This window comes from Boleophthalmus pectinirostris, unplaced genomic scaffold (genome assembly GCF_026225935.1).
Source record: "Boleophthalmus pectinirostris isolate CB_2022bp ecotype Guang Dong unplaced genomic scaffold, ASM2622593v1 HiC_scaffold_8, whole genome shotgun sequence".
In the NCBI taxonomy this organism is placed as follows: Eukaryota; Metazoa; Chordata; class Actinopteri; order Gobiiformes; family Gobiidae; genus Boleophthalmus; species Boleophthalmus pectinirostris.
Window position 1 is genome coordinate 3,816,521 of NW_026571515.1, and position 19,939 is coordinate 3,836,459.

The 19,939-nt window shown below is 39.6% G+C and overlaps 1 protein-coding gene across 1 annotated transcript in view; it reads left to right on the top strand.

Annotated features, from left to right (window-relative positions):
* The first annotated feature begins 1,434 nt into the window (after positions 1-1,434).
* The window catches only part of LOC110166471 (troponin C, slow skeletal and cardiac muscles-like), a 22,029-nt gene continuing 3,524 nt past the window's right edge, over positions 1,435-19,939 (top strand). The window contains exons 1-5 of the mRNA XM_055166017.1: positions 1,435-1,563; positions 9,604-9,634; positions 12,752-12,898; positions 17,630-17,744; positions 18,880-19,016. Of these exons, the coding sequence (XP_055021992.1) occupies positions 1,540-1,563; positions 9,604-9,634; positions 12,752-12,898; positions 17,630-17,744; positions 18,880-19,016 (454 nt within the window). The 5' untranslated portion in view covers positions 1,435-1,539. The remainder of the gene's footprint in view (positions 1,564-9,603; positions 9,635-12,751; positions 12,899-17,629; positions 17,745-18,879; positions 19,017-19,939) is intronic.

Here is a 19,939-nt window from a genome sequence, read left to right on the forward strand (position 1 = left end):
TGGTCATGTCTCTTTTCTCTCTGTCATCTCTTTTACTTTTTTCTCTCTCCCTCTCTCCTCTTTTACTCTTTCTTTCTTTCTCTCTCTCTCTCCTCTTTAACTCTTTCTTTCTCTCTTTCCCTCTATCCTCTGTTTCCCTCTCTCTACCTCTCTCCTCTTACTCTTTCTCTCTCCCTCTCTTTTACTCTTTTTTCTCTCTCCTTATCTCCTCTCTTTAACTCTTTCTTTCTCTCTTTCCCTCTCTCCTCTCTTTCTCTCTGTCTCTTTCTGACCCCCCTTTCTCTCTCTCTCTCTTTCTCTCTCTCTCTCATTGACATGGGTCATGTCTCTCTCTCTCTCTTCTCTCTGTCTTGGTCTCTCTCTCTCTCTGTCTTTCTCATGGATCATCTCTCTCCCTTTCTCTCTCTCTCTCTCTTTGTGATGGGTCATGTCTCTCTCTCTTCTTTTCTCTCTGTCTGTTTATCTCTCTTCTCCTCTCCCCCTCTTCCTCCCTCTCTCATTATGATGGATCATGTCTCTCTTCCCCTCTCTGTCTCTTTATCTCTCTCTCTCTCATTATGATGGGTCATCTCTCTTTCTCTCTCTTTATTTCTGATGTCTCATGTCTCTTTCTTCCTGCCCCCCCTCCCCTTCTCTCTCTCTCTCGCTCTCATTGTGATGAGTCATGTCTCTCTACCTCTCTCCTCTTACTCTTTCTCTCTCCCTCTCTTTTACTCTTTTTTCTCTCTCCTTATCTCCTATTTTACTCTTTTTTTCTCTCTCCCTCTCTCCTCTCTTTCTCTCTGTTTCTCCCCCCCCCCCTCATTGTGACAGGTCACGTCTCTCTCTTTCCCTCTCTCCTCTCTTTCTCTCTGTCTCTTTCTCCCCCCCCCCCCCCCCATTGTGACAGGTCACGTCTCTTTCTCTCTCTCTCTCGATCACAGGGGGTATCCCGGCGGGTGCTCTCTCCCTCTCTCCTTCCCTCCCTCTCTTTCCCTCTGTCTGACGGGTGCTGTTTCACTTTCTCCCTCTGACAGGTGTCGTCCCTCTCTCCTCTCTTTTACTTTCTTTCCCTCTCCTCTCTCCTCTCTTTAACTCTTTCTTTCTCTCTTTCCCTCTCTCCTCTCTTTCTCTCTGTCTCCCCCCCCTCTCTCATTGTTACAGGTCACGTCTCTTTCTTTCTCTCTTTTCCTCTCTCTCCTCTCTTTAACTCTTTCTTTCTCTCTTTCCCCCCCCCCTCTCTCATTGTGACAGGTCACGTCTCTTTCTTTCTCTCTCTCTCTCTCTCTCTCGATCACAGGGGGTATCCCGGCGGGTGCTCTCTCCCTCTCTCCTTCCCTCCCTCTCTCTTTCCCTCTGTCTGACGGGTGCTGTTTCACTTTCTCCCTCTGACAGGTGTCGTCCCTCTCTCCTCTCCGACAGGTGTGCCCCCGCTTCCCCCTTTCTCCCTCTCCCCCATCCCTCTCTCCTCTCTCTCCTCTCTCTCCTCTCTTCTCTCTTCTCTTCTCTCTGTTCCATCAGGTCAGTATTGTCTGGAGCTTGGGAGGATCACATCTCACCATGGATGACGTGTACAAAGCAGCGGTGAGTACTTTTCTCCGTTTAACCCCGTTTAAAGCCGCACTGTGTCACTTTTCTGTATTTTAACCAATTTCTTAAAGGGGAAATAGTGTGTAAACTTTTTTAAAATGAGATTTTAAACCATCTTTAAAGCTCCTGTATCACACAAAACTGACTCTTGTGAGCTTTAAGTCATGTTTTAATGTCGTTATCTCCTCAAAAACAAACCTGGAGTTGTGTTTGTCCACTCAAAATACTCTGTTCCACCTTGTGATGTCATGAAGTGGTAGTTTTCAAGTTAACCGCTCCTTTTATCTTTAGTTCAAAACGTCTTTCTACGTCGTAAAATTCCAAGGTTGAAATGATCCAAATGATTCTAGTGAAAGTGTGTTGGAGTTTAAAAACACAGTGGGGCGCGTCGCTTCCTGCACCACCACATGACATCACAAGGTGGAAGAGAGTGTTTTCTGTTCGAGAGAAGAACTCAGACGAAATGTGCGGGGTTTGTGCCTTAAATGAAACAACTCCAGGTCTGTTTGTGATGAGGAAACGAGATTAGAACAGATCGGAAAATCGTGCAACATGAGGACGACGGGACTAAGGTGACCGTTCGTCCGGATTTCGGCCAAATTTCGTTCACATTTCGGACCCTCGGTTTCACGCATCACCACAAATTGCACCTGCGATTCTGCGATACCAGTGTTTGAAACTGTTTGCTGTTGAACAAAAACAAATCGCAAAAATGTTGTACCTGAACGTTCATATTTTGGGCCAATGTGAACTGTTTTACTGCCTGATGAACGAACTGTGAGCGAGTTCATTGTCTGTGAACGGCATGAGCTTCGATTTAACTTCGTTCAACATAATTAGCAGGAAAATATTCAATCTGGCAAAAACACGAGCCACCCGCGTCGCATCGCTGCTTCCGTCGTCAAAATAAGAAAAAACACTTGGCTCTACTGCGCATGTCTCCTGCAGATAGAGCCCCTCAGTTTTTTTTATTTATTTATTTATTTATCTGAGACAGGGACAGCACACAATTTTTGCATTTACCTTAACAGGAGAGATGCATTGTCCATCAGGTTGTAGCATTAGTGCTCATTTCCACCTGTCGTCTCTGGGCAGGTTCATTGCATTGATTGTATTTAACTGACCTTGACTATCAGCTGTTCTTGGAGACCTGTAGCATTTTTTTGGGTTGATGGGGGAAACCGGAGCGCCCAGAGGAAACATGCAAACTCCACACAGAAAGGCCCGCAACCTTCTTGCTGTGAGGCATGAGCGCTAGCCACTTCCGGTTCCGGTAGTGTCCTCACTTTTGGGTCTTCGTCCTCACTTTTGGGCCTGAGCGTCCTAATTTTCCAAGTCATACCGGTGGACAATTTTATCTAACCTGGCACAAACATATGACCTCTTTGTGTAGGTCATTGTTTTTCTCTGATGATAAATAAACAAAAAATGACCCTTTAACTTTGATTTCATTCGTTTGAGTCATCGAGAACATTTTCAGTTTTCACCTATCCCCTATCTCCGCCCTCTTCTCTGTGTTTACTTGCAATCATTTTAAAAAGTATCAGTGAAACATTGGGTTGAAAAATGTGGCACAGAATTTAGAAATCCAGTGAATGTTACAGTGAAATGTCACTATGAAGGGGCTGGGTTTTGAACGGGAGGTCAGTGCACCTGTTTGTGTTATAATATTACACTTTTTACAATGAACAAAATGTAAAATTATGAAATATTTTTGCAACATTTTCATACAAAACCTCAAAAATATAGTCGAAATATGTCTCCTTTGACTTTAAGCAACATCATTGTTCTAATAGACCTTTTTTACGATGGGCAGAAATGCAGCGATGTAGGAAAACGTAACTCCTGGTTAATTAGGTTTTCTGTGTCAAAATGTGTGTGTAAGTGTGTGTCGTATTCTCCGGCAGCTTCATAACTCTGCCCCATCACCAAATCTTCAACCAACAAGCTCCACAAAGGATAAACATTCTAACATGAAGAATTTATCCACAACTATCAAGAGAAGAAAGACCAAAACTTAAAGGAAACGACGACGACGCATTAGTGACGCACTGAACAAAACTAATGTTATGGTCATGAATAAAACAGAAGGAACTTGTTCAATTAAAAATCGATTTCATGATGTTGATATTAACATAGACAGTGAGATTTGTGCAGTTTAAATGCTAGACATGAAATCTGTGAACATCTGTAGCATTCAGACGGTTTCACTTGGTGGAAACCATGTGACCTCGCAGCATTAGGATTCGTTCACTTGACGGTAGGCTCATACTTTTTTTATTTAACCAATCGCTGCTGTTTGGTCGTGACGTATGTAATGCTCCAAATCCTGTAGGAAGAAGGACAATAACGTCTTTCCCCTTGATAAAATTCACCAAACATTCTCTTTGTTCCGGCTTTAAATCCTGGTATCTGGGGAATCGTTGCCAACACAGAATGTCTGTCTTCGTCTACATCACAGGTGTCAAACATAAGGCCCGGGGGCCAGATCCGGCCCTCCAAGACCTTTAATGTGGCCTTTGGGTTATTTTCTACTAAAATATTTGAATTATATTTTCTATTAAAATCTTGTTAATTTTCTGTGGTGTTTATCACAGCAGCGTCTCCAGCGTCTCTGTACGTGGCCCCTCCCACCAGAGCAGCACAAATGAAGACTTGTCTCTTTCCAAACGCTCTTAAAGGACGATCGTTTTGACTGTTGACCGTGACACCCTCATCAGAAAAATGTCCAACATGAGAAAAGTGGAGCCGAGTGCAGGATTTTACAACAAAAACTGACTTATTCCTGTTTGCATATAAGTATTGTTAAAACATTGTGCTGAAATTGAATTTTTCTTCAAGTTTCAGGTTGTTCATAATATTATAATACGAAAGAGTTCATCAATTAAAAAAAGATTTCTGTAATAGATTTGTGTTTCTCTGCACAAATATTTGAACTTATTGTTATTTTTGGGGTTTATATGACATGAGTTTTCTGATCCGGCCCCTTTGGGATCAAAGTCGGTTGGATACGACCCCCGGACCAAAATGAGTTTCACTCTCCTGATCTACATCCATCTCGACGCTTTGTTTACTGTTGTGCTGTTCCACAAAAAGGACACAGACAGACGCCACCAGTTTGACGTCATAACCTCACAGCTCGCAGTTGATTGGCCGGTGTGCGCCGTCTACAACTTCCGGGATTCTAGTGCATTCTGATTCCTGACCTAGTCGCTGGAGAGAAATAAAATTGAGCGGAGGCACTAGGTTTTTTATTTTAATTCTAGAATCAGTCTGAGTGAACAAGTTCCTTCTGTTTTATTCATGACCATAACATTAGTTTTGTTCAGTGTGTCATTAATGCGTTGTCGTCGTCGTTTCCTTTAAGTTTTGGTCTTTCTTCTCTTGATAGTTGTGGATAAATTCTTCATGTTAGAATGTTTATCCTTTGTGGAGTTTGTTGGTTGAAGATTTGGTGATGGAGCAAATTTATGAAGCTGCTGAAGAATACGACACACATTTACACACACATTTACACACAGAAAACCATTAACCGGAAGTGACGTTTACTCGACATTGCGGCACTTCCGGTTGTTGTGAAAAAGCTCTATAGTAAAATAACTGCTTTATGGGGACTCGATGTTTGGTCCTCACAAAGCAAAAGTGAGTGTGTGTATGAATTCCTGCCAACACACAGACACACACACTATTGCTTATTGTACTTTTAATAGCTCAGTGTCGGCAGGCGCTGGACGGACAGGGGCAGGTGGCGTCTCTCTGTTCTCTCAGTTACAGATGTGGATTTTACAGGTGAAAGTTTGAAGCACGTGTCAGACATTAACCTTCTCTCCTCGCCGTAAATCAACAGTTTTCGAGGAATCGTACGAGAATTTGATCTTAACTTTCATAAACGTGACCCGACTGTGTGTTCAGGTAAAAGGGAAACGTGTTCTAATCAAATATAGTTTTACTGATAACTGTTCTAAAGCTGATTTTTCTTAAACTCTTAACGCCGACTGTCACGAATATGCAAGATATAATGCTGGTTCATGCCTTTTAGGGCTGGGTATCATTAAGAAATTGCCGATACGATACATTAGGGATGTAACCATAACCGAAATATCGTGATATCGTATCGTCAGAGTTCACACAATAATATCGTGGACCATCAAAATATATATAATTACAAGTCTCTTTGCTTAAATGAAGAGTTATGGTGCAGAAATAGGTAAAAAAAAAGACAAAGGGAACTACATAGACCATGATCCTTTGCTCCATTTCAGTGCAGATGACAAGAAGAAATAACAGTTCTAACACTTTTAAGTCTTTGGATTAAGTCTTGTCAAGACATTTTAAAAGGAAAAAGTAGAATATTAACAGTTTTGCAAAAAATAAATGTAGATGTATCAAGTAAAATATCGTACTGAAAGGATTTGGATATTGTTACATTCCTAATTCATGAGCCTCCCCAACGAATATCGCAATAAATATCCTAGTCCTGGTTTAGTCCTGGTTTAGGTTCCTGGTTTAGTAGTCCTGTTTTAGAGTCCTGATAGTCCTGTTTAGTCCTGGTTTTAGTCCTGAGTACCTGGTGGAGTAGTCCTGGTTAGTCCTGAGTCCTGGTTTCCTAGATTTTCAAATTGATTTTTAGATACCTGGTTCAATAAAAAATAAAGGCTAAATCATGTCTGTGATGTGTGTCGCATAAACAAGTTTCCTTTCTCTAAACAAAGAACAAAACTGTAGCTGTAACAAAATAATTGAGTAAAATACACCAAAAATTACTCTTGGTGATATATCGATACAGCAGCCCACGATATCGAAACTGTGTCATCATATTAAACAATACAATATATAGGGCTGGTATCATTAAGAAGTTGCAATACATGTCTCGATACGGTGCACTTTCAACTTGATACGATATATTTCAAATCGATTTGATACAGTTCAGTAAAAAATCAAGGTTAAATCATGTCTGTGACACTAAAAGTCTTTGTTAAACCACTTCTTGTGCAAAGTTCATATGAAACACAAACATTTTACTCATCAAAACTGGGAAAATGTCAAATGTGTCGTTTAAACGAGTTTGCTTCCACTAAACAAACAACAAAACTGTAGCTGTAACAAAATAATTTAGTAAAATATACCAAAAAATACTCTTGGCGATATATTCATACAGCAGCTCACGATATCGATACCGTATCATCACATTAAACAATACGATATATTGATATTTTGATATTTTTACACACCCCTAGTGCATTGGCAGGACCTTCCTAGGAACCTTTAGCAAGCACTTGTTTCTAGTTGTCGCAAATTTGCAACATACCCACATTTTTGTTTATTTATTTGATGCTATAGTCAAATTAATCATCTCAATTAAATTCTTCAACCATCTACTTGAAGGCAAAAACACACACAAAACTTTTTGGTAACACTTTATAATAACTACACCTTATTTAGCCTTAATAAAGCATGAACAAAGACTTAATTAATAATGATTCACGCTTAGTAACTACTTAATTACTACCTGAATTAGCACTTAACTTCAACTTAATTCACCTGTGCTGTAAATAGTTACTCAATACTTCTTAATTACTCATGAACTAACCATTTGCATGTTTACAAATGCATATTTAAGTACAAATTTGAGCATTTATTAATGATTAGTAATCCATGAGAGAATGATTTACTAATAATGCAAATCAATGATCATTCAGGCAGCTGTTATCTGTTAGTTAAGTCTTTCTGAGAGCTTTTCTAAAGTGAAGACGAATTATGTTTATTAAGCATTTGTTAAGGTTGGTCAAATTCCAGAGAAACAATAATGCATTATTAGTAAATCATTCTCTCATGGTTTACTAATCATTAATAAATGCTCAAATTTGTACTTAAATATACATTTACAAATGCACACACAAAAAGGTTAGTTCATGAGTAATTAAGTAAGAAATATTTATGAGTAACTATTTACAGCACAGGCGAATTAAGTGCAAGTTAAGTGCTAATTCAGGCAGTAATTAAGTAGTTACTAAGCGTGAATCATTATTAATTAAGTCTTTGTTCATGTTTTATTAAGGCTAAATAAGGTGTAGTTATTATAAAGTGTTACCAACTTTTTTTTTTTTATGTACATCTATATAAATTCAAGCTTTAAGGGATTATTTACAAAAACACTGGACATGATGGACAAGTTGTTTATGTTTTATTATATTATTCAAATCTGGTGTTTTGGTTCAAGACGATTCTCCAATCAGAAAACAGAATGAGCCTCACATGACTCTCTCATTTGGCTTTCAACCATTTTCAACACTAATCTCCAGTTGGTTTAAAACTAAATGTACTCTCTCTGATCTGAAAGGTCACTAACTAAACAATAATCAGTGCTAGTGCAGCCGCTACACCTCAGGGCAGTTCTGATCTTCCACATGAGTCATGGTTCAGACGATCAGAGAGTCTCAGAGCCGAGGAGCAGCTGCAGGTTTAGGATCTTAAACCTCAAAGACGGCAGAGTCGAGGGAGAGGACTGTGGATCTGTGAAGGACAAAATCTCTTAAAGACATTTAATGATTGCTTGAGAGCACAGACTGTTTATATAAATGAACATAATTAACACACTTGCAGCCGCCTTCCAAATAGAAAGTTCACATGCTGCTCTTCTGGCTCCTTCTGACTTTGACTAACACTGGAATTTTGTAGCTCCATCTCTCTGTACCTGTTGCTGTGAGCCTCGTCATTTTGGTCTTAAAATGTTCGTATTACCCCATCCTACATGATCCTGGTGTTTTGAGGCGCTTTGAGTGCCTTGAAGGTGGAAAAGTATGGAGTAAGAAAGCTGTCAAAAATATTCGTGCGCGTAAAATAGAAATCCGTGCGTATTTGGTAAATCCGTGCATATTTGGCTGTAGTTGCGCATAAAATAAATATTTGTAAACTCTCAAATGAGTCCAGTCGTACATAAAATATATTGTGTGTATTTTATCCATCAGAATACGAATTGAAAAATTACGACGTCATGAATTACAATCACGAAATGAAAATTTACGATTACGCTTTCATCAGTACGAATACGAAATTCACAGACGGAACTTTACTGTCAAAAATACGTCATCACTTCACAGACATTATTCATCGAGCAGAAGAAACATCGATCAAGATCAAGACTGCGCAGCTCAAGTTTGTAGCAGAGTAAAAACAGAGTAAAAGCACAAGAAGCTACAACAGAACAACAAGTGGGTTAATTAAAATCTATTGTAAAAATGTCTTGAATTCGGGAACCGAACGCTGCTGTATAATATTGTGTAGAAACACCTCCTTTCAACGGGAAATTGCACCTATATGTTAGAAAACATAGTGGAGCCAGTTGGCAACATCAGACGTAACGTTATCCCAGGGCTAATTAACAAATATCAGGTTCTCTGTAGGTTTAGATTAAAACATTCACGGCTACAGCCACTCTGTTTTTACCCTCTGCTACAAACTTGAGCTGCACAGTCTTGATCTTGATCGATGTTTCTTCTGCTCGATGAAATAATGTCTGTGAAGTGATGACGTATTTTTGACAGTAAAGTTCCGTCTGTGAATTCGTATTCGTACTGATGAAAGCGTAATCGTAAATTTTCATTTCGTGATTGTAATTCATGACGTCGTAATTTTTCAATTCGTATTCTGATGGATAAAATACACACAATATATTTTATGTACGACTGGACTCATTTGAGAGTTTACAAATATTTATTTTATGCGCAACTACAGCCAAATATGCACGGATTTACCAAATACGCACGGATTTCTATTTTACGCGCACAAATATTTTTGACAGCTTTCTTACTCCATAGAAAAGCGCTACAGAAAAATATGACCATTTACCATTTACCATTTTTATTTCGCTATTTTGTCCGTGAAAAAAATCCTATTTATAATATAAAGCCTGACTCCAGATTTGCTCCTGTAACCATGAGGATCGTGAGCTTCATTTGACTGGATCACTTAGTCCACTTTTTACAGGCTGTGATTGGCTGACACTGTTTCCTGACTCTATGTTTGTGTCCTCAGGTTGAGAACCTCACAGAAGAGCAGAAAAATGGTGAGTGTTGCACTTCAGTCACTCATATTTGACATATGACTACAGCAGGAGCTACTTTTACAAAACAAAAATGACAGAGCTTCTAGAAACTGAGAAAATGAAATATATTAAGATATAAGAAAATGAAAATGAAGAATTAAGAATAAGAAAATGACAAATATTAGCCACGGCGAGCCTTAGATGAGGTACAGTTAGATACCTGTAAAACATAAACCATTATCCAGTTATAAATGATACATGTACAGTGGTAATGGGCTTTTTATTCATTAGATTTTCTTATTCAGCACAATACGTGTCATTCATAAATCCCTCGTGGAGCTGCTTGGACGGGGGTGGAGAGGCACCTGTAGCTCCCAAGTTTCAAGTTGGAGACCCCTGGACTTGAGTGAACTGTGTACCTGGGCTGTTCTCAGACTATGGGATGGTTCTCGTGGTGAATGATACCAGTAATTTTAATACAAGACCAAACGGTGCAGAGTTTCTACAGGAAATCTCTCTTTGTAGAAGTCTCTGTCAGCGTTCAGAACATCAGTGATCAGTGCTTTCCACAACTTTCAGAAACCAGAGCAGAGTTTGTTATGGTAATGGTAACAGCAACTAGCATGCTAACCATTGCACTTGATTGATGATGATTTTCAGACAATAAAAGGCTTTGTAATTGGATGCCGATGGACTTCTTTTGACCTCAAGAGCTGCTTATACAATATATCTGTCCTGGGGCAAGACACGTTTTGCTCAAATACATGGGGAAAATTGGGTACAAGGCCTGTAATTATTCAATATGTACATATATATTTACAGTATTTTCCGTTATTAATAAAAACAAAGTTGGAGCATCTTCAGTTCAGTATTTAGAAAAAGTTATCACAAAAATTCTAATTAATTCAAACTGCAAAAAATTGTCTGTAATACAATAAGCTGAAGGTGAACTGCATAACTTTTGTAATGGGAAATCTTCATAGAGACAATATGTTACTGCTCTGTCAGGAATGTCACACAGCATGGCTTTAAACACAAACAGGGGATGCAATCATGCCAAGTTAAGAAATGAATTACTATAATATAATACTGTATATATGTCAAATATAAAATCTCCACCAAAGGAAACAACAGACTGGTGTAAATCTGCTCACACTTATTATTTACATTAATAACACACAATTCAAGTGGCATCAGACTCCAACTCTGCTCCATTTGTTTTTCATTTAAAGTTTTAGTTGGTTCCACTTTTGGATCACACCTGGTTTAAGCCTTTATGTTCATCTTGGACTCCTGACACACGAGAAATTAAATTTGTGAACTGGACAAACTTTTTTTTGTGTAGTCGGTAGGGATGTAACAATAACCGAAATATCGTGATCTCGTATCGTCAAAGTTCTCACAATAATATCGTGGATCATCACAATATGTCGAAATGCTAGTTTCTTTGCTTAAAGGTTGTATGGAGGATTTTTTTTTGTTTCAAATTGTCAATGATAGATTATAGATGCAGTAGCCTTATAATTATGATGACCAAAAAAAAGAGAATAAAAATTCATCAACTCTGGACGTGGTGGGGCTAAACATTTGCCAATAGATAACGACACTGCCTCGTTATCTGTGAGCTGACAGGCTGTCAATCAAACTCCCTACGTTTCTAGTGTAACTGACTTGCCTGCGCCGCTGGTACGTGGTTTACGTACGACTGTCACGCAGTCCACAGACGCAAGACGCACAGACGCTGTTTACTCCACCAACGCAACGGTTCTTAGCGGCTTTTTTTGACCTATATCTTCCTCGCAGTTCGCACAAAGTTTGTTGCGATGGCGACAAGAATCCAGGAGCAGTTCGCCGCAAAAGAAAGTCCGTTTTTGAGGTCGCTGAAAGAAGAAGACAAGGGGAAAAGCAGCAAAGCCAAACTAAGGTGATTCTTGAAGATTCATTCCAGCGATGGCGCAACTGAAGCAGACGAAGGGTCTAAAGACTGAAGCACTGGTCCACAAATTACTCCTGGACAGGAAACTTCTGCTTATTATGAAAACGTACTTTATTTCCAAGAGTTAGACAAACGTTTTTCAGGACACGAAAGCGATATCCTATGTCTGAAAACGTCATTTTCAAGGCAAAGAAAGAGTCCGCTTGCTGCTGTGTGTTGTAGCTGGTTCATTTGCACGGAATCTCCGCGCAACCTTCTCTGCACCCCTTTCCTGCTCCTCTCCTCACTGCCCGATCCGCTCTTCCCCCTGCTCCTCACTTCTCGTCCGCGAACGAAATGTCCGCGCACCCGCTCCCCCCGCTCCTCACTTCTCCGTCTTGCCTAACCAACACTGTAGTTAGTTGTTTACAAGTCATGTGCAGCACCGGCTGTAAACAAACCTGTTTCTGGCGTAAGGAGGAGGAGGGAGGAGGCGTTTCTACGTAGGAGCTGTAGGGGAGGGGGGGTGGTTTCACACATGCGCAACATTTGAAAAAGGACAAACAGTCGCTGGATTTCTCGTTCCTTGGAAAATCCTCTATACAACCTTTAAATGAAGAGCTATGGTGGAGCAACAGCTAAACAAAAAGACAGAAGGAACTACATAGACCATGATCCTTTGCTCCATTTCAGTGCAGACGACAAGAAGAAATAACAGTTCTAACACTTTTAAGTCTTAGTTTTTTGGTTTAACTCTTGTCAAGGCATTTTAAGAGGAAAAAGTAGAATATTAACAGTTTTGTTAACCTCCACAATAAATATCGTACCGTGAGATGTATATTGAGAAAATATCGTACCGAGAGATTTGGATATGGTATCATGAGCTTTCCCACGATATCGCAATAAATATCGTACTGTGAGGTTCATACTGTGACGATATCGTATCGTGACACTTGGATATTGTTACACTCCTAGTATTCAGTGTAGAGAGAAGCAGCTTGGATGCGTCTTCGATACGTTTTCAACCTAAATAAACGTTTGTCCAGTTGACAGATGAATTTCTCCTTTGCCGTGGATTCTACCTGAACAACTGAGGGATTTCACACTTCTTGGACTTTTGTGTAAATCCCGTTGAGACCTGATCACTGTCTGAGGAAACGTGACGTAAAGATCTCTGTGTCTGAAACTCTTGTCTGTTTGTGTGTTTGTTTTTTGCGCGTCAGAGTTCAAGGCGGCGTTCGACATCTTCATCCAGGACGCGGAGGACGGCTGCATCAGCACCAAAGAGCTGGGGAAGGTCATGAGGATGCTGGGCCAGAACCCGACCGCCGAGGAGCTCCAGGAGATGATCGACGAGGTGGATGAGGACGGTACGAGAACACACACACACACACACACACACAAACACACACAAACACACACACAGGGACAACAGGTGCGCACAGAGACTTTACAAATGAACCTCAGAACGTCTCCTCTGACCTCAGAAGCTCCGGTCCGGTCGGTTCTCTGACTGGACCTGGCACGTCTCTGTGAATACCGGGCGCCACAGGGGGGCACTGAGACTCTTTACCCACAATGCCCCGTCTGAATGCGGGGTGAGCGACGGTCAGGGGGGCAGATAGTTTTCCCCAGGACAGTGGCCAGAGTGTGGAGTGAATAAATAATGACCAGTGTCTCTTTAGTATTGAGCCAAATACAAAAATAAACCGGAGCAGCTGTCACTTCAGATCAGCGTGGGCTCAGATATCTGCATTTTAAAGGTCTTGTATTACACAAAAATCACTCTTGTGAGCTCTAAGTCATGTTATAATGTGACCTCTTCAAAAACAGACCTGGAGTTGTGTTTTGTTTTGTTCACATGTTTGAGTAACTCTTTATTATTAGTTTGTTTACGTCTCCAAAGCTCAAAATGCTCTGTTCCTCCTTGTCATGACCTTTACCTTTTGGTCAGTAGAGACTGGTGATTCCAGAGTTGATTCAAAATTAAAAAAAAAAGGTGTTATGACTTTAGAAACGAAGAGCTTTTCAAATCACGGAGGCGATATCAGTTCAAAAATATAAAAATTTGATAAAAGAATCCATTCAGTGTCTACAGAAATGTAGAAAAACTCTGAAACTCTGTGAAAGTGTTAAAATGGACTAAGACTTGAGACTTGAACTTGGACAAGGTCAGTGACTTGGGATTTACTCGCACTTTTAAATCTGACTTCTTTCTATTCTGACTGTATTGATGATTCACTCTAAGACGGGAGTGGGCAAAAGTCTTAACTTGTGGGCCACAAAGGTTCTAAAATTTGACGGAAGGGCTAAACCAGGAGCAGATGGATGGAGTCTTTTGGTGTTCCACCTCGTAAGAGAAAAAATAAAACTACTAACTATCCCAAGTCCAAGGGTATTTACTATTTAACCCTTATAAAACACTGAAAATTATCATGATTATTATTATTATTAATGTTCAACAGGCCAGATTAAAAAGACTGAAGCGCCACATATCGCCGTAGTTTGCCCACCCCTGCACTAAGATCTTCTTGACATTTTAAAAATTATATATATATATATATATATATATATATATATAATATATATATATATATATATATATATATATACATTATACACACTCTGTAAATACTCATATATAAATATACAATGACTTTATAAGTACAATTTATCTTAAAATTCATATAAATTCCAAAAATCTAACCTATATTTGGTACTTTTCTGGTTTAAAGAGTTGCAGTGACTTGAAGCTCAAAGCAGACGACTTGGACTCGACTTGGACTTATGGGCCAGTGACTCGAGGCTTGACTTGGGCCTGGCTGTATTTGACTTGGGACTTGACTTGGACAAATCAAAGACTTGAGACTCGCAAAACAACGACTTGGTCCCATCTTTGGTGTGAATGAAACAAAACACAACTGCAGGTCTGTTTGTGATTATGAAACAACATTATAACACAGAACATAGTAAAAATCTGGGCCCTTTAGGAGTTTAATAGTTAAAGGTGAAGATCCTGTGACATTTTAAAACACGCTGATGTTCATTTGACCCAATAATAAAACTAAAATACAGAGTGGCATTTGAAACGTGCGTCTTTGCTATTTCCTTGCCCTTGTTACTATGAGCACGAGCACATGACCCGCTGAGTTATCGCTTTGGAATCAATATCGTCTAATAATATAAATAACCTTTCTCCTGAGGTCAGGTGACGCCTTCATCTTGGATTTCAATGAACTTAAGACACAGATCTGCCCGTGTGAGTCCAGGACAAACCTACTGTCACTATTATTCTATTATTCTTCTATTATATTGTCAGTGTTGGGAGTGTTACTTTTAAAATGTAATCCCCTACAGATTACAGATTACATACCCCAAAATGTAGTTTGTAACAGAATCCATTATGGTACTTAAGGTGAGTAACGTAATCTGAATACTTTGGATTACTTAATTAGCAGATCTTGTAGATCTTTTGTCTGCTAAAAGACAATGAAAAGGCCGAGTCTTTACTTAACAGTATTAAAAATATTATTGATAGAAGAGGAGGAGACATCGTCCACGCAGCACGATTTAGTCCTGTTAAATCCTGTTTTAGACCTGGTTTAGTCCTGGTTTAGTTCTGGTTTAGACCTGTTTTAGACCTGGTTTAGACCTGGTTTAGTCCTGGTTTAGACCTGGTTTAGACCTGGTTTAGACCTGGTTTAGACCTGGTTTAGTCCTGGTTTAGTCCTGGTTTAGTTTTAGACCTGGTTTAGACCTGGTTTAGTCCTGGTTTAGACCTGGTTTAGACCTGGTTTAGACCTGGTTTAGTAGTCCTGGTTTAGTCCTGGTTTTAGACCTGGTTTAGATCTAGTTTAGGCCTGATTTTAGTCCTGGTTTAGTCCTGGTTTAGACCTGGTTTAGATCTAGTTTAGACCTGGTTTTAGATCTTTTAGTTTTTAGACCTGGTTTAGATCTAGTTTAGACCTGGTTTAGTTTCTGGCAATGAGTGGAATTACCGAAAAAAAAGGGGGAGGGGGATATAGCCCAAAATGTGAAAACAGAAAATACCTCTGTGTAATCCATTTATTTCAGCAAAGTAACTGTAATCCAATTACCGCTCACTGAAACAGTAACTGTAACTGAATACAGTTACTCATAATTTGTACTCTGATTACATAACTCTGGTACATGTAATCTGTTACTCCCCAACACTGTATATTGTACTGGTGAAGAGCCTGAGAGACAAAAATCAGGGAAAAACATGAGGTAAACACATAAACTATATTTATAAATGGACATAGTTATCACATTATTCCAAATCCAAAGGGTAAATTCAGAAATGTTGAACCTGATCATTTCTATTGATACGCTGCAGTGACATCATGCTGGGGGTGTTCTACATGTATATTTTGGGAAAATGTTCAGCAGTTACCATGGTGACACAACGTACACATCAACAAACACAGACAAAAAAAAAACGTTTTAAGTGACCAGACGTCAGGTGTAAGACAGAGTGTCACTAATGTGTCGTCGTTGTTTCCTTTAAGTTTTTGTCTTTCTTACCTTAATAGTTGTGGATAAATTCTTCATTTGCAGTTTGTTGGTTGAAGATTTGGTGATGAGGCAGATTTATGAAGCAGCTGGAGAATACGACACATTTACACACACACATTTTGCCAAAGAAAAAACCATTAACCAAAAGTTCCACAGACCTACAGCGGGACACGTCAGGCTGTTCTGAAAAAGGTCTAGCGCAGGGGTGTCAAACATACGGCCCGGGGGCTGGATCCGGCCCTCCAAGACCTTTAATCTGGCCCTCGGCTGATTTTCTACAAAAATATTTGAATTATATTTTCTATTAAAATCTTGTTAATTTTCTGTGGTGTTTATCACAGCAGCGTCTCCAGCGTCTCTGTACGTGGCCCCTCCCACCAGAGCAGCACAAATGAAGACTTGTCTCTTTCCAAACGCTCTTAAAGGACGATCGTTTTGACTGTTGACCGTGACACCCTCATCAGAAAAATGTCCAACATGAGAAAAGTGGAGCCGAGTGCAGGATTTTACAACAAAAATGGACTTATTCCTGTTTGCAAACAAGTTCATGTTAAAACATTGTGTTGAAATTTTATTTTTCTTAAAGTTTCAGGTTGTTCATAATATTTTGTAAAAGAAAGAGTTCATTAATTTAAAAAGATTTCTGTAATAGATTTGTGTTTCTCTGCACAAATATTTGAACTTATTGTTATTTTTGAGGTTTATATGACATGAGTTTTCTGATCCGGCCCCAAGACCAAAATGAGTTTGACACTCCTGGTCTATGTGCAGTGTTGGGGAGTAACAGATTACATGTACCAGAGTTATGTAATCAGAGTACAAATTATGAGTAACAGTATACGGTTACAGTTACTGTTTCAGTGAGTGGTAATTGGATTACAGTTACTTTGTTGAAATAAATGGATTACACAGCGGTATTTTAATGTTTTCACATTTTGGGCTAAACCAGGACTAAACCAGGACTAAAACCAGGTCTAAAACAGGATTTAACAGGACTAAATCCTGCTGTGTGGACTGTGTCTCCTCGTTCTTCTATCAATAATATTTTTAATTTGGTTCAGTAAAGTTTGGTCTTTTTTATTTTCTTTTATTAGACAAAACATCTTAAGTGAAGATTTCCTCGTCTTTATTTCTCTACAGCAAATCAAATAATCCAAAGTAATCAGATTACATTACTCACTTTAAGTCATTTAATGGATTACGTTACAAACTACATTTTGGGGTGTTTAATCTGTAATCTGTAGGGGAAAACATTTTAAAAGTCACCTTCCCAACACTGTCTATATGGACCTGGCTCCAAATTCACTCCTATAAGTGCTAGCCTTTTGAGCTTCATTTGACTGGAGCCGACCGAAAGTTGCACTGTTCTCTAAATAAATCAAGGCTGACAATGTTCCATCTTAAATGTTAGAATCTAGGTGAGTAAACTTACACATACACGGGGAGAAACATTCAAAACACACACAGAAAAGCTTTTGCAGTGAACCTGAAACCTTCACAGCTCAAAAACGTCAGATGGAACTTTGAACACGGCTCAGTTTTGTTTCTTTTTCTTCCGCCGTCAGGGAGCGGGACGGTGGACTTCGATGAGTTCTTGGTGATGATGGTGCGCTGCATGAAAGAGGAGAACAAAGGAAAATCTGAAGAGGAGCTGAGCGAGCTGTTCCGAATGTTTGACAAGTGAGTTTCACCTGAGACGTGAGATGTTTTCAGATCCTAGAAGGTTTCAGACGAAGGACCGAGGATGAGGTTTAGTCCTGGTTTAGTCCTGGTTTAGTCCTGGTTTAGTCCTGGTTTAGTCTTGGTTTAGACCTGGTTTAGTCTTGGTTTAGTCCTGGTTTAGTCCTGGTTTAGGGTTTAGTCCTGGTTTAGACCTGGTTTAGTCCTGGTTTAGTCTTGTTTTAGACCTGGTTTAGTCCTGGTTTAGTCTTGGTTTAGACCTGGTTTAGTCCTGGTTTAGTCCTGGTTTAGATCTGGTTTAGTCCTGGTTTAGTCTTGGTTTAGTCCTGGTTTAGACCTGGTTTAGACCTGGTTTAGTCCTGGTTTAGTCCTGGTTTAGTCTGGTTTAGACCTGGTTTAGTCCTGGTTTAGTCTGGTTTAGTCCTGGTTTAGTGGTTTAGTCCTGGTTTAGACCTGGTTTAGTCTTGGTTTAGACCTGGTTTAGTCCTGGTTTAGTCCTGGTTTAGTCCTGGTTTAGTCTTGGTTTAATCTTGGTTTAGTCCTGGTTTATTCTTGGTTTAGACCTGGTTTAGTCCTGGTTTAGACCTGGTTTAGTCTTGGTTTAGTCCTGGTTTAATCCTGGTTAGTTTTCCTGGTTTAGTCTTGGTTTAGTCCTGGTTTAATCCTGGTTTAGTCCTGGTTTAGTCTGGTTTAGTCCTGGTTTAGTCCTGGTTTAATCCTGGTTTAAGTCCTGGTTTAGTCTGGTTTAGTCTGGTTTAGTCCTGGTTTAGTCCTGTTTAGTCGGTTTAGTCTTCCTGGTTTAGTCCTGGTTTAGTCCTGGTTTAGAGTCTTGGTTTAGTCCTGGTTTAGGTCCTGGTTTAGTCCTGGTTTAGTCCTTGGTTTAGTCCTGGTTTAGTCCTGGTTTAGTCCTGGTTTAGTCCTGGTTTAAGTCCTGGTTTAGTCCTGGTTTATCCTGGTTTAGTCCTGGTTTAGTCCTGGTTTAGTCCTGGTTTAGTCCTAAAGAAAGAGTGTGATTGACCTACAGATGTTTATATTGATTTGTAATAATCCTTCTGTGCTGTGCTGCGTGATGTCACATAGTACTTGACAGTGACGCCTGCAGTGATTGACAGATGATGTGCCGTGTGCCGTGCAGAAACGGGGACGGGTACATCGACCTGGACGAGCTGAAGAACATGCTGGAGTCCACCGGCGAGGCCATCACGGAAGACGACATCGAGGAGCTGATGAAGGACGGGGACCGCAACAACGACGGGAAAATCGACTACGACGGTAAAAACAAACAAAAAAAACATTTCAAACTACGAAGGAATAGACTCAGCGCTTTTCTGGCGGAGGGTCAGTACGGCGTTAAACCTTTCTATCGTCATGGAGACCAAACCGGACCAAGTTACAGGTCGGGTCTGTGGAGAGTCGAATGTTTGTTTTTCAAGGTATTTTTGAGACATAAAACCAACTGTAATTGAATAAATGTAAAGTAGCATTGTGGAACATTCCAGGCAGAGCAATGACCAGTGTTGGGAGTGTTACTTTTAAAATGTAATCCCCTACAGATTACAGATTACAGACCCCAAAATGTAGTTTGTAACGTAATCCATTAAATGACTTAAAGTGAGTAATGTAATCTGAATACTTTGGATTACTTGATTTACTGTAGAGAAACAAAGACGAGGAAATCGTTACATAAGATGTTTTGTCTGATAAAAGAAAATAAAAAGTCCAGACTTTACTGAACCAAATTAAAAATATTATTGATAGAAGATGAGGAAACACGTCCACATGATTTAGACCTGGTTTAGACCTGGTTTAGTCCTGGTTTTAGTCCTGGTTTAGACCTGGTTTTAGACCTGGTTAGTTTAGACCTCTGGTTTTAGTCCTGGTTTAGATCCTGGTTTTAGTCCTGGTTTAGACCTGGTTTAGTCCTGGTTTAGTCCTGACCCCTGGTTTAGATCCTGGTTTTAGACCTGGTTTAGATCTGGTTTTAGACCTGGTTTAGACCTGGTTTAGACCTCCAGCAATGAGTGGAATTACGGAAAATAAATAAATAAAAGGGAGATTTAGCCCAACATGTAAAAACAGGAAAATACCACCATGTAATCCATTTACTTCAACAAAGTAACTGTAATCCAATTACCACTCACTGAAACAGTAACTGTAACTGAATACAGTTACTCATAATTTGTACTCTGATTACT